This window comes from Nematostella vectensis, chromosome 2, assembly GCF_932526225.1.
Source record: "Nematostella vectensis chromosome 2, jaNemVect1.1, whole genome shotgun sequence".
Classification (NCBI taxonomy): domain Eukaryota; kingdom Metazoa; phylum Cnidaria; class Anthozoa; order Actiniaria; family Edwardsiidae; genus Nematostella; species Nematostella vectensis.
The window spans coordinates 13,653,722-13,681,271 of NC_064035.1; the positions used below are offsets into that span (position 1 = coordinate 13,653,722).

General features: G+C 39.0%; 4 protein-coding genes and 1 long non-coding RNA gene across 8 annotated transcripts in view; 3 read left to right on the forward strand and 2 right to left on the reverse strand.

The window, feature by feature from the left end:
* Nucleotides 1-209: 209 nt before the first annotated feature.
* Nucleotides 210-5,870, forward strand: LOC116604476. The gene is made up of 2 exons (XM_032366909.2): nt 210-950; nt 3,561-5,870. The coding sequence occupies exon 2, from the start codon at nt 3,576-3,578 to the stop codon at nt 5,145-5,147; it is 1,572 nt and encodes a 523-aa protein (XP_032222800.2). The 5' UTR covers nt 210-950; nt 3,561-3,575; the 3' UTR covers nt 5,148-5,870.
* Nucleotides 5,871-6,710: 840 nt separating this feature from the next.
* On the forward strand, nt 6,711-9,628 carry LOC5521678 (protein transport protein Sec61 subunit beta). Its single transcript, XM_001641405.3, has 4 exons — nt 6,711-6,824; nt 6,918-7,015; nt 8,442-8,543; nt 9,292-9,628. Exons 1-4 carry the CDS (start codon nt 6,822-6,824, stop codon nt 9,377-9,379), a joined length of 291 nt encoding a protein of 96 aa, XP_001641455.1. The 5' UTR covers nt 6,711-6,821; the 3' UTR covers nt 9,380-9,628.
* Nucleotides 9,629-10,281: 653 nt separating this feature from the next.
* LOC5521781 (zinc finger CCCH domain-containing protein 14) lies at nt 10,282-20,496 on the reverse strand. Its single transcript, XM_032366908.2, has 15 exons — nt 20,252-20,496; nt 18,077-18,119; nt 17,345-17,459; nt 17,205-17,248; nt 16,915-17,115; nt 16,291-16,420; nt 15,772-16,001; nt 15,365-15,626; nt 13,647-13,894; nt 12,969-13,086; nt 12,371-12,439; nt 12,132-12,214; nt 11,815-11,942; nt 11,306-11,406; nt 10,282-10,996 (listed from the first exon to the last, which is right to left on the reverse strand). Exons 1-15 carry the CDS (start codon nt 20,285-20,287, stop codon nt 10,939-10,941), a joined length of 1,866 nt encoding a protein of 621 aa, XP_032222799.2. The 5' UTR covers nt 20,288-20,496; the 3' UTR covers nt 10,282-10,938.
* The window catches only part of LOC5521680 (dynein heavy chain domain-containing protein 1), a 73,394-nt gene continuing 57,785 nt past the window's right edge, over nt 11,942-27,550 (forward strand). For 2 of the 4 annotated variants that reach the window (XM_048724323.1, XM_048724324.1), the window contains exons 1-6: nt 22,678-25,184; nt 25,459-25,633; nt 26,039-26,257; nt 26,610-26,732; nt 26,824-26,880; nt 27,398-27,502. In XM_048724323.1, coding sequence (XP_048580280.1) covers nt 22,882-25,184; nt 25,459-25,633; nt 26,039-26,257; nt 26,610-26,732; nt 26,824-26,880; nt 27,398-27,502 — 2,982 coding nt within the window. In that variant the 5' untranslated portion in view covers nt 22,678-22,881. Of the gene's footprint in view, nt 12,338-22,345; nt 22,361-22,677; nt 25,185-25,458; nt 25,634-26,038; nt 26,258-26,609; nt 26,733-26,823; nt 26,881-27,397; nt 27,503-27,550 lie in introns of those variants that run through there. The other 2 variants (XM_048724325.1, XM_048724326.1) reach the window with 2 other exon arrangements.
* On the reverse strand, nt 18,220-20,243 carry LOC116604477. The gene is made up of 2 exons (XR_007307113.1): nt 18,362-20,243; nt 18,220-18,284 (listed from the first exon to the last, which is right to left on the reverse strand). It is a non-coding gene; the product is annotated as an uncharacterized LOC116604477 (long non-coding RNA).

Here is a 27,550-nt window from a genome sequence, read left to right on the forward strand (position 1 = left end):
CAACCAAGAGCAGATTGGGAAGAATAATAGTCAATTATCTTAAAAGCTTGCTTGTTGATAGTTAGCGAAAATAAGCCACCCGCCTTTGTGTAAATGCTTGATCGTCCGAGACTAACAACAAAAGAATAATCCTTTTGTGACGACAGTGGTTGTTGAGGTTACTGTGGAGGTGAATAAGGCATTGAGAGCATATATACTCTCAGACCCCGTGGAGACGTTACTTTAGCATGTAGAGTACAGTGCAGGGAACTCGGTCTATGGATATCAACAGGAGCGCTTTCCCGCTGAAAAAGCATCTTAAAGTTGAAAACAACACACACAAAGTCTTCCGGGATATATTCATGGTGTTTTTTCCTATAAAGTACAAGTACCCTACATGCTAAAGACCAATGGTGTTTGATGTTTTTGCGCATCTGCTCACATGCGCTAATTTGTCTTGTGTTTTGCCCACACAAATGCAACAAAGGGGTCTGACAAAGGCTTATTCCCAGGTATCTCTGATACGCCTAATCCATCAATGGCCGGCAAACAAAAAGGCAAAGCATTTCAGTGTTTTGCTCGTTTATTGTTATGTTACAAAAGGCATCAAGCGATTGGTGAATAGTTTCGGGAGTTTGTTCGAGGTCGCGGAACCTCTGATCGTGTTTTTTTTTGGTTCTTGATGTCACTTGATTCATCCAAGCTAGGAATGGACATCTGTTAAATCCGTTTTAATGTAATCAGTGACTCAAGGTGAATTACTCATGCGTTCCGATAATCGATTTGCTAGCGATGCTCCACTACCTTTCCCGAGGGTTGTGAACATGCTTTGTGAAATTCCGTCATACATCAACCTGTTCTAAAAGCCTCCGCGACGAGTGATCTGGTGCCAGAAACTCACTTAGAACGAGCTGGAAGTTGACATCAGAAGGCAACTGAAAAAAAAGCTAGAGAGAAACATTCATGTGAAGGTGAGCTCAACACTCTTGATTCTTTGGCGATTCCAAGTGTACTGAATTCTTGATGAGCATAAAGTCGTGTAACCTGCTTGCGATTTTGTTCGTTTCATAGACTTTTAATATCGAGTTGTACCCCAAAAAGTTACCAAAACAGGGGTTGGTGTCAGACGAAATGGTCAGATCTGTCTTTAACGAGCGTGAGGGGCGAATCTGTGTACGATTTATGTTGTCTGATTCGACTGATTGATATATTATTGATTTAGTTCGCTTTTCGATCGATCACTCGTTCTTACTTGATGTACAAGTTTCAATAATCCGATATTGCTAGAGGGCTAGCGAAGATCTTGTCTCGAGCTTTTTCTCCTTTTTTTTAAAAAAAAAAAAAAAACTTTTAACGAAGAAATCATCTGAAACGATTAATGTGCCGATATAAACAAGGGTTATTATAGTTTTGGCGAATGCTAATTAGTCGATCCATAAAAAAAACATTTGTCGGTCGAGAACAATGGTCCAACTTCATGTTTATCAGCGGGTTAGCGAGAAGATCAGCGTGAAGTGCACAGGAACTAGAACACGGCGTCCACAGGTATCCGCAAGGATATTTAATTTGAGCATCTCGTGGAAATAACTTGTATTTTCCGATCCACTGTGCCAAGAGGGTTTCAATAGACTTCTAAGGTGCCGATACCAATTACGAGATGATGACCAAGTTTGCTAATGAAACAAGACATGGACAAACAACAAAGCCACGCACAGAACACAGTCTCTATTCAGCATTCATTATTGATTGATACTATTTCCGGAAATTGTATTACTTGTGAAATAGTTTATTTATTCCCTTTTTCGAAGTGACTTGGGACTGATTCTAAATCAAGTCCCCACCCTTAACCCTACAATGTTAGCGTAAGGGATATTTTTGTTCTATTGCGGAATTCTCTAAGCCTGCGTTACTTCTGTTTTACACGAGTCGGTATTCCGTCTTCTTGTAGTTGTTCTTTCTTCAATCAAGCATGACATAGGGGTCACAGCTCGCGCTAATGGCTTTTCCAGTTGCTGATTTTCCCATTCTTATCCATTGGAAAGCCGCTAATAGTCCTTTAGCGGAGCGATGATGTCACAGCGCAGAGCGGAAGAATGCATCACCGGCATCCAATCAGTCACGTCCACGGGAATCCCTCTAAACCGCGAAATATGCCGAAACACTCGTAAAGATTACGGCGAGGGCTTCCATTTACTGATACGATTACAGAAACCCCCTTTTGTCTTTGCCTTGTTCACTGTTTACACCACAGGCTGCCCACCCTCGTTAGTGAAAGTTTTCTTAGGACATACGAGTCCACGCAAACAATAATCTATGTATCAAGTATTATGTCTTCCTGTCCTAATGCATGAAATGAACTAGTTGGGATGTAAATGTATCCGTCTGTGCTGTTTTTTTGCCCTAGAATTTTACGAGTTTAGAGCGATAAAAGTTTGTCTCTTATGTTTTGGAAATCATGATAATTATTTGGGTGAATTCTTATGTCTTAGAAATCCTTCACTGGCGCGCGTGGAAAGCCTGTGGTTCTACCATACGACCTCTGGTACGGTTTCTAAACGCTCTATAATTGACTTACACTGATCGACTTTTAGGTCTTTCGTTGCAAGAAAGGTTATCATTAGCGCGGTTGACCAACAGGAATATGGTGTTGTGTTACTAGTGATATGCGCTAACGTTTTTAACAGCTACAAAGCGGATTGGAAGTACTTCATAAAATAAGGGCTCGATTTTCAACAATTTAGCGGTCAAGTTTTGGGTATGCGAGAGAGATGCTTATATGGGAGTTAATTTTTCATGTCAAGTGACGTGACTAGAGCGGCCGTGACTCGGGGCCTCTTGGTACATTTAGAATAATCGACTTTCTCTCGCAAAAGATTCGTCGTGTTTCCGATCAACAGAATCGCGGATGCTCTTGTTCTTGAAATCATCCATAAAAAAATACAAAATACAAAAAAAATCCACCGTTTAGTCGAACAGTGTCCCACTTATCTTGTAACCTCTTGAAGTGCTGTAATCACGCAAAACTCTCTCTGTGAGCTCCGAGCATTCCCTATCCGAGTATTTCCTATCCAGTGCGCGGTTACTTTTTCTCAGCCTAATCTAATCTAAGAATACTAGTTTGCGGGTAGCTTGTATTACCGTCCGTCCGTCTAAAGTATTCCAAGAGTCCGATCGCTAATTGTGACTAATCGTCCCTTTGTCTACAACAGACACTATGGAGTATAACTTCTTAGAAGGGCTTATACATATTTACCCTCTACACTCGGAAATATTGGCCGGGTGTAGAGGGCAAATTTTGCTCTCTTCTCAGCAAAGCAGCCACTGGATTTGGGTAACAATTTAAATCCTTTATTTGTACAACAAAATTTTTTGAGAGGTATTACATGCATTTCGATTGTTTTTCCTGTTACATATAATGTGTTCATCCAGGGAAAAAAAACACAAACCATAAAAATCGAAGGTAGTGTGGAATTAAGTCGGAAATATAACTTCAATTAGTTTACCACGAAAAAAGTACGTAAAATCGTATCCCTGATTGATTGCCTCTGGTAATTATGATATTCTTTTTTTTACTTTTGCAGGAAGGTAAAGAGACAATGAACGGGATGCTAGAACTCAGTGACCCGGCCTCGAGCTTTGGACGCGCGTTTGGGGACGAAGGCGATGAGCTGATGAAGATCCCTGAGGAAGAGGAAAGGGACTGGGACGAGTGCAGCTACAGTGATTCGGAAAGCGATAGCAGCTGTTCTACTTGCAGCACGTGCTCGTGCGATATGTACGTGGGGGATGGGGACGGGGAGGAGTTGTATAGGTGTGTAGAATATACCAAGCATCGTGGCTATAGACCGCCTGACCAAGGAGTCACGATCAAGCCCAATTCTGAAACACAAAACGGAGTAACTACAATAATACCACATAAAATCCACGCAGCTAGCTCAACAGGGGGCGTGGTAGGGAGGCATACTCATCTGCAGAGCACTGAGAATAATATGTATTTCACAAAGACGGATAACATAATAGTGGAGAGCTCGGACGGGGGTAGGCCTGTGTACTGGTGTACCACCATGCATTGCGACAGCTCCGGTTCCGATCGCGAGAGACTGTCCTCTGACTCGCAGCCATCCTCCGATTTCAGAAACAGACGTGAGAGAGTCGATTCCAGCTCTGAGATCAGCAGTAGCGGGTATTACTCCGAAAACGGGATATCGGGAAAGCGCAAACAAAAGAAAAAAGTCACTTTCGTAGAATCAGCGCCAAACCTTGAATTGCAAACTCACAATGCTAAAACTTCCCCTAAATCAAACCAAATAGACATAGTAAAACTAGACAACTGCAATGAGGTTTCTAGTTGGACGCACAAACTACTAAAGGGGAAGATAGTGACAATTAACGATGTGGAGCAGCTCTCAATTTCGGGTTCGTCAGATAACAGCTCTCGGGGGAGTACCTGTAACGCGATAAAAACAGACAAACGACTATCTTTAAGAAACGTCGAAAGATTTTCAATTGTAAGCTCATCTGGCAATACCACTCGAGGCAGTATTAGCGATAATAAAAGGGAGAGTATGCCATCGTTGCAAGGACACGCCCAAACAGAGTCCAAGAAAGCATTCAGAGGCGGTCATTTTAACTCAAGGAAGAACAACAGAATGGACTTTCACTCTCGGAAAGACGAACCAAATAAAAGGTCGGCGGAACAAGGCGGACTTCAGTCCGAGTATTCAAGATTGCGGCTCGTTCTATCGCATATCGATCCTTACAAATTACACTCCGCATTACGCTGTCAACTTAAGCGCAGAAACAAAGATGTGGTGCGAGCTTTGGGACTTCTGTTGCCACAAGAGTCTTACACAACCGACACCATCCACTGCGTAAGGTGCCACAAAGAATACAACCCAAGTTACGGAAACACCCGATGCGAGCTCCCACACCCCCCAGGCGCCATAGTGAGGCTATCCCAAGATGCTGAGGGCGCTGACTACAGCTGCACGGTTTGCGGGCATGAATACCGTCTAATTGGGTGCTGGGACGTGAAGCTGAATATCGAAAAGCATTCTGGGATGTGTTATATCGGGACGCACACGCCGAAGGTAGAAGAAGTTTGCTACGTTCCGACAGGACCTGCAAGGACTTGTGAAGATAAAGGCTGCATTGAATTCTATGTTTAGATGAGTTTAGGTCATCGTTATCGTGCAATAAGAGTGCGCAAAGGTGTGAGGTCAGTTTTGAATGCGGCCATAACATATCAACCTGCAAAAGTACAGCCGGGTGTGGGGTACTCTGCTAGAAGTGTTTTCCCCTGTTTGTTGCTAGCACTTTCACTTATCCGTGCCGCATCTCAGTTTTTTTTTTTTCGCGTTTTCGTTTGTTTGTCCGTAGACCCGACTTGCGTTTGTTCTGAATATTCAAAAATATCATCACATTTTTAAAATTAATTCCCTGTATTTTTGATCACCGTGATTCAAGCGGATTTAACTACTGAGATGAGCATCTCATTTGCATGAGGTTTCATAGTGCGAAAGTACGCGTCACGCATGTTGGACCCACGGGCTTTAACCTACGATAACGGTGTGCTAACAGAAAAAAAACTGTAACAACAATGTAAGAAAAACAACAACAACAACAACAACAACAATGTAAGAAAAACAACAACGACAACAACAATGTAAGAAAAACACAATGATGCAAGAATCTAATGCGATTTCAATTTTTTTTGCCAGCTATTCGTTGTATTTTGTACCCAAAGTAGTACCCATACAGTAGATGGCCAGTAGAGTTTTATGCATAAAAGTAAATTATTTATATATTGAATTCATATTTGTAATACCTGTCATAAATGTAGAAAACAGAGCTTTATAAAGTCTTTCAATAAATTCTTCTAATAACTATCATTTAGAGGAATCTGAAAATAAACTGAATATTTTTAAGTATAATACCTATTTCAAATAAGGTTGCACCCAGGAGAATCCATGTGTCGTAGCCCGCAAAGCGTCATGGGTATCAAATGTCAAATAAACAAACGCCAAAAAAAGCCTTTTTTTATGAACGGTTGCCACCCGTGGTCCAGAGACGTGTTTGCGTAAGTTGATCGCTATTGTCACAAGGTGACTGGTCCTCTTGTTTACGCTTATATCTCATTCATTTCATTTAACTTCATGCCTGTGTAGAAATGAGGGTCATAATACATGGATTCTTCAAGTGCATTCTAGATCCAGTGTATTTCGTGGAGTAAGGGGGCAAAAGCATCGCTGGAGAAAGGAGAAACAAAAGGAAGAAAAAAGCGACGAGAAAGAAAAATAAAGGTTATTTTTTTATAACGGGCGCAAAATAATTTCAAAATAAGTTTTTTTAACGTGTGTATATATCTTATTTTAAAGCTTAAGGGATAGCGCATATTATAACTCGAAGAGAAAAAGAAAATATTATTTTCGGTATGGCTGTTGACGGCCGCCTATTCAAAGATGCTATCCCACTACTGCCGAGCGCGGGAGCTTTTGCCTGCTGTGTTTCCACCCTGGACCGGTCCGCTCCTTTAACTAACCTGATGACTCGAGACTCCTCTTATGGCGCCATATTGACGCCTGACTTAGCGCGGACACCCGATCGACCTAGCACGACCGCCATCAGGAATCCACACCTCAAGCCATTCAACTTTTCTAGCCTCTAGCCGTATGACACAATAGTCCTCATATTGGAATAATGTGTTCGAAAAGTGAAGGCTGCCTACCTGTGTCCCGTGAGTTAAGGGGGCCTGGGTCGAGCGTCGCGCGGTGCATCATGGTTATCGTGACGTCCATTCGTTCTTTCCTCTTTGTATTGGTAGTAAGAACACGTCAGTGAAAATGGCAAGTTAAAGATTACGCTAGTTCTTCCGCACTTTGTTATAAAAACTCTAGGAAATTGTTAGAAATACTAATGAATATCTGCTTGAACTATAGGTTGAAAAGTCGCCTTCATCCACCGCTGTCGGGGCCGGGAGATCGCCTTCTAAGGCTGTTGCTTCTCGGGGTTCTTCTGGTGGCCAGCTCAGACAAAGGTTCGTTTCGAAAACTTGTAAAATATAAAGTATTAGCCCTCGTTCATCATCAAGCCTAGACGATTGTGCTTATATAGATAAAGAAGGGAATAAGTAACAACTAAACTTGGATTTGCTTTAAACTTGACTTTTACTTATCCATGATAAAGTTAGATATAGTTCAATGTTTAGTTGTATCCAAAGAAAGTTACACTCACAAAAAATAAGTAATAAACAAGCTTATCTTATTGCATTATGTAGTTTTTCTACCTCTTACATAAAATAGTTTTATGGGTGAAAGATAAGGAGTAAGTTGACCGATATTAACTGTCCTAAACCATAAATAAAGTTTATTAAAGCTCATTGTTTGGTTGTGTTCAAAGGAAGGCACACAAAAAATTTGTATGTTTTTCTATCTCTTACTTAAAAAGAGACCCAGCTGCTGAAAGAAAGGGAGTAACTTGCCTAATGTTAACTGTACTAGACCATAACAGAGTTGCATATAGCTCGTTGTTTGGTTGTGTTCTAAAAGGAAGGCACGTACTAGCTTTAAGCTGTGAAGGACCTTAAGTATCCCAAGAACCTTTGTGTGCTTCACTTTCTTGGTATTGCGGCATGTTTTGTGTCAAGTCATACTGTATAGTATGTGGCTCTAGTTGGTCAAGCTAACTAATCTGATGAGAATTGAGATCATGTTGCCAATCCATCAGATGATTCTATAATAACTTTGATCCCAGAGCAAGCTAAAAGAGTTCATCTTCTCACCAAATGTATCTCTGCACACGATATTCACACGATATGGAAACAATTTTTCTCATTCCAGAAAGAACGCATCCATTTTTCCTCCTGAAATGATTTGTCATAATACTTGAAAAACAGATCATATGAAACTTACTTATCACAAATGTTATTTGCAAAAGTCATGTCGGTTTCTGGCTTGAGACTCTTTGTCTTCTGTAGCGAGCAATTCCATGTATCAGTGTGTGAATGGTGAAATGTGCAATATGCAATGCTAAAGTTATTCTGGAATAGAAGCCATTTTAATGTCATTTGATCAACCCACACTTTCAAGTGCTTCAATCTTTGATATCAAAGCTTTTGGTTAACCTATCTTACACTGTTAGAAATCTTATAAGCAACATGGCCACACTACATAACTATAGCCAACACTTTGTTCTTTCTCCTATCTTAATTGAGGTTATTATTTGGTTATTTTGCACAAATTCAACCCTTTTTAAAAATTTACTTGATATAGAACTTGCAACACAGCGTTTATCATGTTATGCATGTTTTTGCCTTCTCTATATGGCATGAACATTGACATGTACTTATTGGAGGTATACCTATTCTCTATAGAAAATGTTCACTAAACTAAGTCTCTATGAGAATGTTTAATAAACTGTTTCTTTCTATCTAACAGTGTTTGATATACTATTACTTATTCCAGGAAAGCTGGTGGTAGCACAGCAAGCCGCACCACAAGACCAACAGCAGCCAGCAGCAGTGGCATGTGGAGATTTTACACAGAAGACTCACCTGGACTCAAAGTGTGAGTAAAACTCCTTCAAGTCCAAGACTGGTGATTTTGTAGTTATTCCTGTGTGATGCAAAATTATTTTGTTTGACATGTAAAGTATAACAATAGTAGTATAACAATAGAATGTCACATACAGCTGTGCTATGAGGCTAGAGCTTTGTTCAAAACTATATGTGGACAAAATGACTCTACCATGGATGAGCTTGCTTGTAGATGAAACATTTTTTAGAACTGAAAAAAGAATTCACTGTATAGAGCGTGGGTATTTAATAGAAGTTCTGTACCACTGAACAGTTCACTCAATCTCTATACTTAAAGCCAAATAATATTTTCAGTGGGAATGACTGAAAACTTTCCAGGGTAGAATGTCTTGTAAAAGGGGGTAGCCTAACTCTGTATTATGCTGTTGCTCATAAAAAAATTAAATTAATGTTGTGAGAAAATAGTTTCAATGACTTCCTAGATAGGGGGTTGCCATGCATCCTTTTCTCTCCATGCCATGTATTGTATTGCAAGCAAAGCTTGACTGTATTATTTTAGCTTCTTTTCCTTCTCTCTCCATGCCATGTATTGCACAAAAAGCTCGATTGTATTATTCTAGCTTCTTTTTCTTCACTCTCCATGCCATGTATTGCACACAAAGCTCGATTGTATTATTCTAGCTTCTTTTCCTTCTCTCTCCATGCCTTGAATTGCACACAAAGCTCGAGTGACTAACTATTTTTCTAACTACTAACTACTTTTCCTTCTCTCTCCACAGAGGACCTGTTCCTGTGTTGGTCATGAGTCTTTTATTTATTGCATCAGTTTTTATGCTTCACATCTGGGGCAAATACACCAGAGGCTGAGAATAGTTTCTTCACATCTCTTTTCATGTCATTTCCCAGAATCCCCAGCAGTACATTCAGACATGGATATTCTCCATCATATTATCCCAACCAAAACACTAATTCAAGCAACACCTCCCAATTACTACCTAGGAAATACTTCATTCTGGTAGATTTTATGGTTTGTAAATCAAATTGCAAATAACAATTTATTTTATGTCAATATCCATTGTAAAACGAAATGTCAATTAAAGTCAGTACATTCTTTGAGAGCTGCTATAGTTTCTTTTTTAGTTTTGTTATTGAATTGATAGCCTTTAGGATGGCTTCTGTAAACCCATCATACCTATCAAAGAGTAGTCCGATTACTAGGCACGGACATTGAGTTATTTGACTAAGTTTTAAACCCGTTTATTAAACCAGTTTGCCTTGCTCTGGCATCATCCCCGATCAGCATCAGCAGAGATTACACCTAGCCAAGAATTGGTGTTCGTGTGTGGTGGTGGTGGTGAGAGGGGGGGGGGGGGGTTATTAGTTATAAACGAACTCACAGCTTGTTGTAACAAATGACAGTCCGAAATACCTTACCATAATTCCCAAAAACCCAACATCGTGTGTTGCATAAAAGCACGTTCTTTATCCTTATATAAAATATAATATATACCCTTGCCTTTACACCCCAAAATTCACAGAAGTGATTCAGACCCCCACAAATAATAACAAAATAAAAATAACGGTTATAACCCGTAGTTACATACACCATTTACGTCGTCGTCTCTTAGCCGTCGTAAATACGTGATACTAGCCTACGTGTAGCTGCTTACTCGCAAATAATATTCATACGCGAGTCAGCTGGTACACGTAGACTTCTGTGATACTGCCATACAGAAGAGACGAAAACAATTTATGAAACATGAACAACATAGGAAAACTTTTTTTTACTATAATCTTATTAAAATAATAGTTATTTATTTACGGAGTAAACTGCTCTTAAGATGCAAAAAAAAACATTTCATTTTCGCCCTTTCATTAGAAAAAAGGCGAAATATGTTTGCACAAGGTAGAAGCTCTAGGGCTTTCTCTTTTTTTGGCCCGTAACGTATATCCTATCTTCTAAACTGAACGAAGAAGTGCAAGCTCTGATACTAGGAGGTAACCTCGGGTAATTGCGGAGGAACCTAGACCAAGTCTCTTCGTCATGAAGCATGATAATAACGTGTGTACACTTTTTTGTTTTTAAAAGAACGTCCAAGCTCGAGATTTCCCAAATTCTAAGAAAAAGCTAAAAAATATGTATTTTTAAAATGATTCTAGAATCGTCATTTAGCAACAAGAGAAGAGAACTTAAATAATTTGACCAGTCTTGAAATGCTCCAAAAATGAGAATGGCCAAGCCTTAACTGAAAATTACGCCGTAACAAAAACATAGACAGAAAAGAAAACGTGACCGTAAAATGCTCTTTTTTAAGCTTTCGATCTTTAGAAAACAGAAGCTTGGAACCTTCAGCAACAAAACTAAAAATTAAACTTTTTCATAAAAAAGTGCTTTCGTCGTGACTTTGTCGTCTACCATACAAGTGCTACGACACAACTGGCATATTCGTAACGTTTTGATCGGGCAGAGCAAAGCTTCGTTCACTGCAAAACAAAACATAAACACGTGATAAGCACAGACTCGTACCCAGACTCTTCCGAAGACTCAATTTTCTTCGAATTTTCTCTCAGAAAACCAACAATTACCGACTGGGTCGAGTCTGTAGCTGAAACGATTTACAAAAGGGCAAATGATGATAGTCAAAACAGACAGTCATTATCACAATTCACTTAAAGGCTTTAATCATACCAGGTTTGGAGCTATTACAGACACGATCTCAAAACCGTTGCAGAATCGCATAAACAGCCATAAATCATAAAAAGAGGAGTATAGGGCTTCCTTTCAAAGTGTACCTGATGTGTTTAGGGCTAGCAGACCACTTCAAATCAGCTTTCTTTGGCGGATGACTGAATACACAGTCTAGTCGAGTGCACAAGTTACCATAGCGACAAATCTGAAAAGGAATTGCAGAACCAGCTTAAAACCCTTTTTTCTGTAGGGTTCGCAGTGTTCGAATTTATCACACATTCGCGGTAATCTAAAATGGAAACCGAAGAAGAAGCAGGTAGAGAAATCTCAGTATGCAAAGAATAAAAAAAAAATAATCGTTTTAGTTGCACGAGGTCACTTCCATTATAAGAAAACTTGCCAATTCCTTCTTTTGAATACTTGCAAGTTCACTGTAATTTTCAAAGAAGACGCATCTTCCAGGGCTTTGTAAACTTCATAAACTCGAATCGGATAAGCAAGACTACGGTCTTGACCATAAATTGTGTCAATTGAAAAGGTCCTTGAGGAGAGTTATCTCAGTAATGTAAACTCCGAAATGACAGCGTTTTTTTTAAATGCTAGATTTTAGTACCTTTGGCGGTGGTGCCGGGTGGTGAAAGGGACACTTGAGCCGAGTGCATGCTGGGAAGTATTTACACAACGTCAGCTCCTCGAGAGTCGGTAATGTGGCGTTACTCTTTGAGACAGGAGGAACAGCGGCTGAAGAGAGATCCACAAGAAAGACTATCAACTGATTACCATCTTAGAATCTCAGCATGGATTGGACTTAACATGGACGATCAACTAATTATCATCTCTGCCTGCATTGGTCCAGACAGTCAGTGGCTAATGCAAACAACACCATTTATAATAAATCAATCTTGAATTCATTTGACTACACCCACGTACCTGAAGACTGAGGACCGGCAGCAGGTTGCACAGGAGGTTTACTCTTCAGCTTATGTAGATATGGACACATTGAATTTGTGCATCTACAGAAAGATAAAGGAGCAAATCAGAAGCCTATTATTCACCGAGCGCGGTGAGCACGTGGTGAGCACCAGAGCAAAACAGACAGAAAAAGTGACAAAAAAAGACAAACAACCCAACTACAGGTATGTTCATATTTTATACAATATTTCATATACCTGCCATCAAATTTGCAACTCGGATGAACAAACATACAGGTTTTACCATAAGGGCAATTGGGGAATGTTCTGAAAACATAGAATATGAAAAGGACAATAAAAACATAGAATATGAAGAAAAAAATTTAAACATTAAATATGAAGACAAATTAAAAAACAAGAAACAATTTGTTAAAATGCAAGAATATGCAAAACAGCCAATAATCAGAAGCTCTATTGGCAAGGATGCCAGCATAATTGGCATACTAAAAGGAAGTGGACAGGTATCGACAGCTACGGCATCGAGTAGTGCAAAAAATATAATAACGTGTTTAAACATTATATTTTTTTAAACATATGTAAATATACCATGCACATTATTTCTACAGTAGCTCACCCAGTTAGAGGAGTCTACAGGACAAACTTCCACGTCCTCAATAGATTGTGGAACTTGGAGTTTTTGTGTCATGGTTTGGTGGAAAACGGTTGAAATGTATCAGACAGAACGCATTACGACGTACTGCTATTGAATTCTCAATAAATTTGATTATTTTTCTTGCCGTCGTCATCCATGTCAATACATCCATGTCAGTCCCTAATATAGACTCTGTTTACATACCTGCATGGGAATGTGGGATGGAAATAAGGACAGTTGTCTCCATTGAGACAAACAGGCCAGAACCGGCATCGTTCTTGGGATCTGGGTTTGACCTGTGATTGGTCAGTTACTTCTTCTTCTGAAATGTGTAAAGGTAAAACACAGGAGAGAATAGTTTCTACCAGCACTTTGCTTAAAATACACATAAAGAGCTATGTCAGCAGCCATTTTGCCATCTAACTGTTGCACCAAATGTGAAAAAGCATCCATTTCCATCGGATTTTTCCAATTAAATTTGGTACATGTTTGGTAAAGCATTTTATTTTATTTCATGATTTCAATTCCAATATTGATTTGAAACTATGACAAAGGTGTGGCCAAATTCATGTGAAGGTTGGCTAACCTTAAAGAATTGACAAAATGTAGAAAGAGTTTCCTCCCTGTAAAGCTTGCATATGGAAGCTTACTTGGAACATTTAAAGGGATACAATCACAGCTTCTGTCGTTAATTACTGTAACTAGTGAGTTTTAGTTTTAGTTTAAGCCATCTTGGAATGAGCCCTCGCCTAATCAAGGTGGGCTACAAAGACAGTTATCTTGTCTATTTGATAATGCTTATACCATCACTACTTGAGGTGTCTGGTTAATAATGCACTCACCATCACTAGCTGCTAGGTGTCTAGTTAATAATGAACTCACCATCACTAGCTGAGGTGTCTAGACGGATCATAACTTGTTCCACAGAAGGTGCTGCATATTCTTGGGGCATACTTTTATCTTCCTGGACTTTCTGGACTGGAATAGTGCTGGTGTCAACTTCTACAAAGTCATCAAACTCATCTTTCTTGAGTCTCTTGGATCGCTTGGATCCTTTTAGATACTTGTCTTCCAGTTCACTATCCACCCCATCTAGGGTCACTATAAACTTGGGGCTGTCAAGTCGCACTCTGTCAACAAACAAACACCCACATTGTGGTGCAGCACTTGTGAGAGGGAGAGGCAGAATTAAGAAATCAATGAAAAACTAAAGATTCTCAACTCAAATACAAATGTAGCAGAAAAAAATATCTGATAAAGAAATATTACGCACACGACATTATTTTCCCTTCCCCCATTATCATCATCATCATCAGCATCATCATCCTGCGCCATCGGCCAAGATGTTTTGCATAACAATTTTCCACACTTCCCCCATATCTATATTCTAACCCACAATCCATTAAAAAATATATTTTTCTACTTTCCAGGTGCTAAGCCTAGTCAGGGCTAAAGAGTGTTGGGACATTTTTCTGAGGGCCGTTAGTAGGAAAACTTCCAGACAATATAAAACACCAAACATTTGTGAAATGGGCAATTTAGGCATGGCATCATTGTTTATGAACATCTAAATTTTGATGACATTATCAGGTGGTGATGTGATCACATCATGTTACAATAGAAAAAATCTAAATCATAGCTGTTGAAGGATCTGCAAAGATAAATGTAGCTTTATAACATTATTTGTGAGGGTGCCTTCAAAGTTACGTATGCGTTTTGGATTCTGCCAAAAAATGAAATTTTCAACTTGAATTTTTATTTTTCCACTCTTATTTGAATAATTTTTAAAATATTGGAAAATCGATACATAGTTTTGTAGACTGCTACTAGGAGAATATGCTTTACCTAAAAGACTTGATTAGTCAGTTCTTCTCAAAGATTATAGAGTTGGAAACGCAAACCGGAAGTAGAATTATCTACCATGGGCAATTGAATATTGAGATAGAGCCTGGTTACAAATATGAGCCTTGTGAAAGCAGTTTGTTATCAAAATATCGACTTTTCTCCCGCTTTTTTATAGTGAAATACGCATTTAAATGACTCTTTTCTTGCTCAAATCAGGACTTCATGACACTAAGTACAGTAGGTTCCCTAGGCAAAAAATCATGCTCGCCTATTTTTGTTTTACAGTATTTGCTGTTTTATTGAATTTTTCTTGCCAGTTTCGCTGTTTGTTTTCAAAGCCTGGAATTTCACACGCACGTAAATTGTTTTCCCACCATTTGATTTTCCTGCCTAATAAAAAATTGTAACAAGATATGACCCAACACCCTTAAAGAGAAGGAGCCAGGGGCTTGTTTAGGGGAGTGCCATTGGTGTGATAGCCAGGACTTGTTAAGGGAGTGCAGGGGTTTTATTAAGTTTCAGTGTACGCATTTAAGATTGATAAGTAGGGGGTGGAAGTTATTTTATTTCATGAGTTCAAATAAAACTTCAATTGTGTTAAAAAAAAGTAGCCGCCGCTTGGAAAATAGTAGCTGGTGGTTCTGCTGGCCACGGGGCCTAAATAAAACCGCTGGGAGTGCGTTTTGACATGTTGGATGCACCCTTCATCCACCCCTCTAGAACTTGCTTACTTTCCTTTATAAGCATAATCTCACCTTGCCTTCACGGCTCTCTTCTTCCTGCGCTTGCGAGTCTCCTCCTCTTGATTTGCGGTTGGACTGTCAGCAAGAGCAACAATTCTAGTATCCTTTTCCATTGACTCAGTGCTGCACAATTCCAAGGCTTCTGCCTCAGACACACACAGCTCTATGACTGGCTCTGACTGTATTCCAGAATCAGCAGAGAGCTCAGGGTTTCTCAACACTGGTTCTTCCATCATGGCCTCTTCATTATTTCCATCTTTTATGTTTGCATTCTCTGTTAGTTTTGATATAAGAAAAGAGTGTGGAAAATAGTGTGAAAAGCAGCAAGTTTTGGGTTTTCACAGAACTTATGTATACTATTAAAGCTTCAGCATTATTGACTTAAGTATTTCTGAGCACCCTGTAAAATAGACCCATACCTAATTCTTCCCTTTCAAGTTGTTGTTGTAGCTCGCGATGCTGCCTAAGAAGCAGTTCTTTTTGCTGTTGTTTTTCCTCAAATGACTGAATCCTCATCAAGGTTGTGGCTGCCGTTGGGTCGTATGTGAGGTTGGAGGGTGGGACATGTTTGCTGACGGATCGATGGGCTTCTGTGACTGCTTTCCGTAGAAGTGAGCCAGTGGCTTGTTTAGAGGCTGGCAAAGTCGGCCTTCAAAGTTATGAAAATCATCATCATATGAATGGAATGCTTTGCATAAAGTAAAGGTTTCTGCATGTACAGAAGTACTGGGTTTTTTTCCATAAACGGAATGAAGACTGTACAAAATGTTGCACTCTCCAAAAGCAGCTGCAGAATACAGTATATACAACTGTTACAATTGTTATAAAATTGTTGGCCAAGAGCAACTATACTATTTAGCTATAATGAAGGACAAACTAGTGTAGCTTGAATGGTTGGCCAAGAGCAATTTCTATATTTTCAATTCACTGCTCTTTACCTTGGTCTCTTTTCTTGGACCTGTACAACGCTTGGTAAGGTAGGCCGCTCATCTCCATCACCATCACAAACCCTTTGCTTTCTTTGCCCTTTGGATTCTGACCTGACAATAGTGCTTGAGATCTTTGGTCCTATGTATAAACACAAAACTAAATTCATGGAGAACTTTTGTCCTCAACACACACTACGAAAATTATGGTGACCTTTTGCACTGGACACACACAACGAAAATCATGGAGAACTGTGGTCCTGATAACACACACTTCAAAAATTATGGTGAGCTTTGGCCCTGGACACACAACAAAAATCATGGTCAGCTTTGGTCCTGGACACACACACAATGAAAATCATGGTGACATACAGTATCTGCAACAAGGATTATATTATTGGAATTTGGTAAGGATTATATTCATGAATGAATGTCTTACACACAAAAGAGAAATTATGATGAACATTCAACGGTGGTACAGATGATATTAATGAGAGTATGTTTAAACACACAATGAAAATCTTCCTGGTGACCAATCTATGCATGGTAAGGTTCATTCTAATAGTTTTTAGATACTTACATTAACAATTATAATTAAGGATGGTACATTCATTGAATACCGTTACAGTAACTTACTTTCTACATGGCTTGAAGGTGTTTTCTTTGAAGTCTTTGCTTCTCTTGGGGGGCTCTTGGGAGATCTTGTGGGGACACTCACAGGCTTGCTTGTAGAGGTGCCTTTTGGGTCACTTTTACTGGTTTTAAGCAGGGCTGGTTTGGGGTCAGGAATCTCCTCTTTTGCCTGCTCAATAACTGCTTTTTCTACAACATTTTCAGCTGAAATAAAAACCATGAAAGTTTATTGTTATTTGGTTTAATATCATGTTTTTTCTTGAAATGAATGTGATTGTGTGCTGTAAGCTTACCAGCACTTGCCACATCTTTCAGCTTTTCAATGAGGTTAAACAGCCTGAAACAATAAAACTTGTTAAGGAAAGAAGAGCAAAGCCATCCCCAGAAAGAGAGCGTGTTTTTTCTCAAAAAAGGAAGGGAGGAGGATGATTACCAGTCTGTGAATTTGGAAGTGTTTTCACCAAGAAAGAGCATCAAATCCTCATTCATCTGTGTAGTGGTGCGTTTGTTTGCTAACATCACCATGATGTACTCTGGCAATTCATCATCTGTAGAAAAAAAAACATACAGCTTGAGAATGTTGTTCAACCAGTCATTTGTATGCATGTGACGATTTGATTGATTAAGTTATTGACTCAAGTACTTGTTGAATAAGCCAATGAAAAGTGATGCTTTTGTTTGAATTGGTATTGTTTGGGAGAGTAACAATAGTGGCAAGATATAGAGATATGGCTTCTTTAATCTGTTGACTACTGGCTTATTTTTTAGCAGAATTTCCCAGAAACAGACCTCCTTTTTCAGTTTTTGTTTTTAAGTGAAACCCAGCTGCACCTACAAAGTCAGATATAATCAAGCTTTCCAACAGTACTCTACAAACCCAATCTTTTAATGCAATAACTAATACATTACAGTACTTGAGGTCCAAAATTCCCATTATGAAAGTTTATGGCATTCAACAATGCACTAAATTTGCATTGATTCCCTGCAAATATGTCCTGAACTTTAGATCTTGGGATGTACATAATGGAATGCAAGGTGCAGGACATATCTTCTGCAACATGCCTTCCTATTTTTAAAGTGGGACTCATTACATTGCCATTGGTGTTTTTATATTTGTTTAGAATTTGATTAAAATATAAGAATAATAACAGTATGTGTTACTTACCAACATAAGAGCCAAGATCTTGAAGCTTGGTCTTGATTGCAGCCTGAAAGTCAAACCAATTGTTTATATTTGTGTGACCTACTCTTTGTTTATATTTGTGTGATCTACTCTTTGTTTATATTTGTGTGACCTACTCTTTGTTAATATTTGTGTGATCTACTCTTTGTTTATATTTGTGTGACCTACTCTTTGTTTACATTTGTGTGACCTACTCTTTGTTTACATAACTGTGATCTACTCTTTTTTATATTTGTTTGACCTACTCTTTGTTTATATTTGTGTGACCTACTCTTTGTTTACATTTGTGTGACCTACTCTTGGTTTACATAAGTGTGATCTACTCTTTGTTTATATTTGTGTGACCTACTCTTTGTTAATATTTGTGTGATCTACTCTTTGTTTATATTTGTGTGACCTACTCTTTGTTTACATTTGTGTGACCTACTCTTGGTTGACATAAGTGTGATCTACTCTTTTTTTATATTTGTGTGACCTACTCTTTGTTTATATTTGTGTGACCTACTCTTTGTTTACATTTGTGTGACCTACTCTTGGTTTACATAAGTGTGATCTACTCTTTGTTTATATTTGTGTGACCTACTCTTTGTTTATATTTGTGTGACCTACTCTTTGTTTATATTTGTGTGACCTACTCTTTGTTTATATTTGTGTGACCTACTCTTTGTTTATATTTGTGTGACCTACTCTTTGTTTATATTTGTGTGACCTACTCTTTGTTTATATTTGTGTGACCTACTCTATGTTTACATTTATGTGACCTACTCTTTGTTTATATTTGTTTGACCTACTCTTTGTTTATATTTGTGTGACCTACTCTTTGTTTATATTTGTGTGACCTACTCTTTGTTTATATTTGTGTGACCTACTCTTTGTTTATATTTGTGTGACCTACTCTTTGTTCATATTTGTGTGACCTACTCTTTGTTTATATTTGTGTGACCTACTCTTTGTTTACATTTGTGTGACCTACTCTTGGTTGACATAAGTGTGATCTACTCTTTGTTTATATTTGTGTGACCTACTCTTGGTTTACATTTGTGTGATCTACTCTTAGTTGACATAAGTGTGATCTACTCTTTGTATTTGTTGTAAGAATTCTTTTTCATGTATTGTTATGTGTGTGCATTTGCCTGGGTGTGTTGATGACTGTTAGGGATACAAATAAAGAAAACCATTTTCCAAGCTGGGCACCTAAATAATAACCTAGCAGTTAACTAAGGCCATGGGCATCTCCTTTGCAAGTTAGCATTTTTCCCAGGAAATCAACAACAAAAACCAAAAACACACACAAAAACAAATGAAAAATAAACAATAGTATATATAAAAAATATATTTGTATTCAAATCCTCTTTTGGAGTAATAAATTCAGGGAATAAACTGCCCTAATTACCATTGAGACATCATCCCTCAACAGCTTTAAGCAGTTGATTGACTTTCAGCTATTATTATTTTTTCTTCTTATGATTAGCCATGCACGCAGTACATCTACATGTTAATGCTTTGGCACTGCACGCAACACATCCATTTGTTAGGGTGTCCCTTTGTGGATTAAAATAACCATTTTTAATTAATCACTGTTGAAAGCTGACTTAAATAAGGAAAGGTAGGATGCTTAATGGATCGATGGAAATTTACAGCAAGAAAGAATGTTCAAATGCTTTCCTGGAATGACGGAAGGTCGATTTAACATCAAGAATATCAAAGAAAGATTGGAGTTGGATTGGAAATTTGTTTGGGTTTGTTGATATTCAATTGATCAGGCCGGGTAAGACGTATATGTCTTACTTATCATTGCGACAGACAAGCAACAAGTTGATTGTATAGTTCAAGGAGACAGTAAGTGTAGAAGATCAAAGGAAAATTAAGAAATAAACCGGGAGGGTTGTAAAAGGTTGTGATCCTAAATACATGAGATCCTCAAATACATGAGTTCCTTATCCTTAAAAGTGATTTGAGTAATTAATAATAGGAAGCAGTGAGTCTCATCAATGTTATATAAAGTATGAAGAAATTATTGTCTCTAGTAGTTGACAAAAAGGTCTTATTAAAGTTGGCACATCGTCGCACAAACACGAGTCAAAAAGCTTTGACTTCTTAGAAAATCAATTATATAAATCTACTGCAATAAAACTTTCAAACATGAACGCGTCTTACCCGAATTTGTTGCCCAATTTCGTGTCCCAAATCCATGTTTTTCTCTATATAATTTTGTCAAGGAACCGGAATAGGAGTGGTTACAAAGCTAAATCCGCTGACCTGCCACAGACAGCCCAACACAAAAACAGGTAACTACTTCATGTAACCATATTAAAGTGCCAGTTCTAGTATTTCCCTGTATTCTCCTGTATTTCCCTGTATTCCCCTGTATTTTCCTGTATTCCCCTGTATTACAGGAAAATAAAGAGGGAAATACAGGAGAATACAGGGGGATAGAGGAGAATACAGTGAAATACAGGAGAATAAAGGGAAATACAGGAGAATTCAGGGAAATACAAGGTAATACAGGAAAATACAAGAAAATACAGAGAATATAGGAAAATACAGGAGAATACAGGGATATACAGGAGAATACAGGGAAATACAGGAGAATACAGGGAAATACAGGAGAATACAGGGAAATACAGGAGAATACAGGGGAAAACAGGAGAATACAGGGGAATACAGGAGAATACAGGGGAATACAGGAGAATACAGGGAAATACAGGAGAATACAGGGAAATACAGGAGAATACAGGGGAATACAGGGGAATACAGGGGAATACAGGAGAATACAGGGAAATACAGGAGAATACAGGGAAATACAGGAGAATACAGGGAAATACAGGAGAATACAGGAAAATACAGGGGAATACAGGGAAATACAGGAGAATACAGGGGAATACAGGGAAATACAGGGTAAACCAGGGAAAATACAGGAAAATACATGAGAATACAGTGTAATACAGGAGAATACAAGGAAATACAGGGGAATACAGGAGAATACAGGGAAATACAGAAAAATATAGGAGAATACAGGGAAATACAGGAGAATACAGGGAAATACAGGAAAATACAGGGGAATACAGGAAAATACAGGAGAATACAGGAGAATACAGGGAAATACAGGAGAATACAGGGAAATACAGGAAAATACAGGGGAATACAGGAAAATACAGGAGAATACAGGGAAATACAGGAGAATACAGGGAAATACAGGGGAATACAGGGAAATACAGGAGAATACAGGGAAAAACAGGAGAATACAGGGAAATACAGGAGAATAAAGGGAAATACAGGAGAATACAGGGAGATACAGGAGAATACAGGGAAATACAGGAGAATACAGGGAAATACAGGAAAATACAGGGAAATACAGGGGAATACAGGGAAATACATGAGAATACAGGGTAAACCAGGGAAATACAGGAAAATACATGAGAATACAGTGTAATACAGGAGAATACAAGGAAATACAGGGAAATACAGGGGAATACAGGAGAATACAAGGAAATACAGGAGAATACAGGGAAATACAGGAGAATACAGGGAAATACAGGAGAATACAGGGAAATACAGGGAATTACAGGGGAATACAGGGAATTACAGGGGAATACAGGGAAATACAGGAGAATACAGGGGAATACAGGAGAATACAATACAATATAACACTATAATCTGATAATATAAATACACGAGAATGATACACTTTAATATGGTTACATGAAGTACTTAACCAAAAACATGTTAATTCTGATAATTTGACCTGGCCAGAGGCAGCCCAACACAAAAAAACATGTTAATTCTGATAATAAAACCCCGCGCCCCCTTAGTGCCTGAATTTGGGACGTGCTCATGGCAATGGAGAAAAAGTGTCCACTTTCTGACATCGCAGACCCAAATTTTTATCCTTGAAGCATACCTGTCAACCCCAGAAAGTCTCAAGGCTTTAGAATTTTTTTTGAGGGGGGGGGGGTATATTGGGTTCAGCGTCACATGGGGCTCTGAAGCTAAAGCACCGCTTTCCTGCTATCGAGTAGCCAATAGACAGACGTTTGCTAGTCAGAAAGCTCTTGCGCACAATATAGATCTCGCATGCGTGTTCAATAAATGGCGCTACACAAGGAATTACTGATGGAATTTACGGTAAAAATGTAGCTAAAATGTCGCTATAGAAGGATTTTTCTGACGCGACAAAAAAAGCGGGAGATTTGGTGCTCCACGCGGAAGAGAGGGAGAAGAGGTCCAAAATCTCGAGACTCCCGCCTAATGCGAGAGAGTTGAAAGGTATGTTGAAGGTAGTTTTACCGAAAAAAATGTACACTTTTGGGGACCAGGGCATCTCCAAGCGCGTCCCGAGGTAGATTTCCTCAAAGTCCACTGGTCAGCATTTGCTTTTGTTTGTCTCGTTTACTTTAAAAAATTCCCCTTTTTAGATCGCGCGCTCTTATTAGGGAAAACCAAAGAGAGTATGGTAGGCAGAATGTCGCAAAATTCAAGAACATGAATATCTACCACATTCAAGGATACTAAGAAGGAGCGCGTCCCCTCAAGATACAGCGAGCGCCCGCAAAGGCCACTGGTGCTTAGAGACACGGAGGAATGCATGCTGGGTAATTTAAACAGTTGCTACCGTGAAAAGGCAAAACAATATGGCGGCCGTCATTTAGCAGTTAAAATATCTGTACAATCCTGGATTGCAAGGGATTTGTGAAAGTTTACAATGATTGCATATAAATTCAACACAAATGCAATAAAGGAAGGTAAAATGGTGTTAAGATGCTCTCAAGGAGGACTGAACACTTAAAATGGCGAGTCAGTCGGAGTTCTCTCATCAGAGACTTCCTGCTATTGGGGAAAATAAAAACTTAGTGTCTCAGATTTACCCTCGGGATACGGAAAATGGCAGTGACAAAGAAAAACCCTCTTCTGATCCTGCAAAGAGCAGTGAACTCACGACGGAAGATGCCGCGAAGTTGAATAAACTGGTAACGAGAGCTTTTGTGGCTGCCTTGCAGCAAAATGAATCAATGTTCTGGCAACATTTATGTGAAGTATTGACGCTATCGTCCCCCTATGCCTCTGTTTTACAGACTAAGGAGCTTAGTCACTATGTTCAAAGGGTTCTCATTGAGGTTGACTGTAGAGGGAACGAGCTGGAACAGGTGCTTGTGTGTTTAAAGGCTGTTTTCCCAGACATTGTTTCGAAAAATTTTGCTGACAAAAAACACAAGTTTCCAATTGGTCCTGTTGAGGATATCCCATTACTTTTGCAAGGTCCTCCTCCTCCATCCACTAGGGGTGTCAAAATTCCTCGAGGGGAACCTGTTATTCCATTTGGTTCAATCTATGTATTAGAAAACACAAAATCACTCAGGGAGGAGTCTAAACCATACCAACCAAAACAATTAGTTTTGGGTGACTTGACTCGGTCTCTAGCTGATGTATTGCAGGATATATCAATGAGGGAGTCAGCCCTTGGTGTTCCATTAGGCCTGACATTTATGGCAATTGATGTGAACTTGCCACAGACAAGAATACCCACACCCCCTGAAACACCACGTAGGTCAGTCAGCACAAGTATGCTGTTCAAACCACCTTTTGACACATGCAGTAAGAGTGCCCAGGAGTCTGAAGGAAGGAAAGAGAAGCCTGCAAGAAATGGAAGAGAAATTGTTGAAGCTTTTGTAAAAGGCAGGTTCCTAGGGGAATTGGAATTTGCCTACCTCAACTTTGCACCATCCCGGAGGTATGACCCCTACAAGTTGATTGAGGTACCCAAGGACAAAGTGAACCCAGAACACTTTATCATCTCGTCCCATAGCATTCTACATGTCATGCCCAAAGGCCCAACTGAGACCCAATCCCTTTCAGAGTGGTACACTGAATCATGTATATTCCAGGCTATAACCAACATCCCCTTCTATAAGAACTTTCTAGTCATAAAGTCATTTTTGAAGTGGAAAGAGATCAAGAAGTTTACCTACTTTCTGAAAATTGAGGCCCAGATTGAGAAGTCACTCATCCATAATGTACCAAGCTTTGGGTCAGCACTACTGCGAATTTCCTACCTGCTGAATGATCTGTCCAAGATCAAGTTCCTCCCCTTTGAGTCCCAGTACTGTTATACTCTGGATGAGTTTGAAGACCTGACATTTAAGACAAGTAACACTGGCTGCATGTATTTAACCAAGTTTTTCAATTATTGTCAATTGATTGTGGATAAATCACAAGAAAGCTGCTTTGAGTACCTTCGGTATTGTGAGGCGCAAGTCAAAAATCATCGCCACAACTACAAGGAGTCTCTTGCTAAAGCAAAGGAGAAAAGAAATGTCAGACAGCAGAATCTGAACCTAGCTCGCCAAGAAGTCTCCAAACTGGGAACATTTGTCAGGCTTGTGGATTATATCATTCTCCAGAATCTGCTATCACTAGCCCAATCCAATATTTGTCAGTTTGTTGACTCCACTCTACCTGGACCAAGGCCAGAGAGAGAGGCATTGTTCAGAGCTGCTATCACATTTGATGAGGCTCACAAACTGGCACTGGTGCCTTCAATGAAGCAGCTTTCTCATTCTCTCTCATCCTCCCTGAGAAAAGTTCTGACAATTATTTGCAGTCTAACCAATGCAATGCAGTTAGGAGAACAAGCAAAGAATTTTCAGTTTGACTCTTCTGCCATGACAACACAATCATCAGAGAGGCCGGGTACCTCATCTCAACTTTCAGACAACCCCCAAGCTGAAAATGCTAATGCTACTGTAGAGCCTTCTTCTGTGTTTGAACAGGAATCCCCTCAAGACTCACTTTCCACTCTTCAGAAGGCTGGTGAGATTTCAGAGTCAGATAAGGGGAGCAGCTCAACCAAGAAGTCCAAAAATGACCTTGATGGCTACCCTGATGCCAGGACAGATGCGGAGATTGACAAAGATATGGATGAGTTTAACTCTAGTTTGGTAAGTGCCAGAGGTGATCAGACTTCACTGGTTGAGTTGTGTGTGCGACAAAAGCCTGAGAGCTCATTGGTGGTTGAGGGCAAGCAAGTGCAGCAACAGGGCATTCAGAGAAGTCCACTTACCAGGCAAAAGCTGCAAGACACCCTCTTTAATGAGTAAGTTATATTTTAAGAAATTATCGTAGTATATATATGATAGTGTGTAGTGATGTCTTCTATGGCCTTCAAAATTGGATACGACCCTCCAGATTTTTTGTGGAGATGATAGTATGAATTTCCTTTTAGAAACTCGTTGATGGAACCTGAGTAGCCATAATTTTTTTTCACCATATTTACATGATTTTTAAAAGAATTTAACCTTGAGAAGAAGATTTGCATACTAATTCAAGTGGACATTTGGAGATATTGACATCAGTTTTGTATTTTAAAGTGACAGAATCCACGCTGCATTGCATTTCCATGATGCCTTCGTGGCGGATGCAATCACTGAAGTTCAGGATTTCTGTGACGGGCATGCTTGGCTTTCAGAGATCCATGCCTTTGTAACCATGTGGGATGATAGCAAAATGGGGTACTGGAGAGGACAACCCACTTCAAAAATTGAGGTATGAAATATAATAAACCCATGTGGATTTATATAAAGCAGAAAATATGTAAAGGAAAACCTTTTCATCACAATATTTGTTGTCAAGACAAATTTAAAAGGTTTATCGCTTTGCTTTAGATTATACAAGTAATATTCAGTGTTTAAGTGATGAGAAGTAAAATGAAGATTTAAAAAAGGTGTAGAGAAAAGTATGAGTGCTGCTCACCTAGTGTTGGTTTGTGGCAAGGTTGTGCTTGAACAGCTTGGCAAAGAAACAATAAAATAGTGCAAAGGAATAAAAGTCAGTTTATTTATTGCTGCCGAAATCTGAATGTTCTCTTTCATATCAGTCCTTGACTTTTTTTTCAAGTTCTATTACTAGCAAGTTTAATATGGGTTCTGCTGATATACTTTTCCTTTCTAGCAACAACTACACCAAATCCATTCATGGACAGAGCAAGTATGCAAAGTCATCAAGTCCTTCTCCACAAACAATGGTCTGCTTCATCTAGACTGTGAGAGTATTCATAACACCATTATCCCCAAGCTTGGTGATATCTTTAAGCAGATGGTGACAATGGTGGCATCACATGTCTTGGTGCTTTCAGATGAGGTGGTACTGGAGGTTGAGCAACTCTCTGAGGTAAGAATGGTTGACAGATTTATGTGGGGTTATGACCATTCCTTCCACATGCTGTTACTCTGTCATTAAGATAAGCCTGATTCCCCCTACTGCTTAAGCTTAGTTTTTACATGTAATGCATCATCCCTTACATATGACCCTTCCTTCCGCATACCACTACTCTGCCTTCAAGATGAGCCACTTTTCCCCCCTGATGCGTAAGCCTACTTTGCTAACGAACACATTTGCAAGTGCAAGAGTTTATTTCTAGTTTAAAAAATGATAATATAATAAGTATTATTATTCGCTAAGTAGCGAAAACCTATAACCAAACCCAAACCCAATTCCTTATCTGCCATTACACCTGCCTTAGTGTATCAGAGAGCAAAAGCTGGACATTCGTGGGTTTGCATGCTTCATACAAAAGCTGGAGAAAGTCAAGGCAAGAATGCCAGCTTTGAAGGAGAAGGTGGAATACATAAAGAATCTGTTTGAGGTTTGTTCTTTTGTTATCAGATTATTTTTTATGCAAAATTTTTATTATTTGGTTGTTTAACTGATGATTGCATATGTTGCGTTTGCTTCAGGTGATACGTAGTTGTTACAGGCAGCTATCACCAGAAGAGGAAGTCACAGAGGAGAAGGTTGGAAAAATCCAAATTGCCCATTACTGTTTCTTATATGTATTAATCTCCTGTTAGAAATTAAGAGATAATAACAGTAAATGATTTTACATATGGCTTGGACATACGTTATGATGAAATTGATATTCTCTGCAATGCCACGAAAAACACTTTTCAACTTTTGAAAAATTATACAATGTCTAGAGTTTAAATTGGCATGCAAAAGGTAATGGAATTATACCACACATGATTACTGACATGTTTACGTTCTAAAAGACCATGGAATTTATCCTATACTGTATATTCATTCGGAATTATCTAAAATGCAACCATTCACAAATAAACTGGTGCTTTATTCAGAAAAGACAACTATCCCTTAATTAGAGGGTACTGGTTTATCGGTGTACTGCTAATCTTTTTCGAAGGATATCCAGATTTTCTGGCTACATGCCTAGGTCTCTGAATTCAGAAAACAGAGCAGCCAACTCTTAGGCTAGCTTACCTGCATTCTCATGACTATCACTTGATATCTCCATAGGTTTGGGCCATGTGGGAGGCTTTTTTATTTGGTCTTCAGGAAGCATCAGACTTTGTTCAGGTTCAGAGGGCACAAGTAACAGAGAGAATGGTAGAGGAGATCACGGTATGCTATATAAAGTATATTTGTATGATATAAAATATGGTATATATC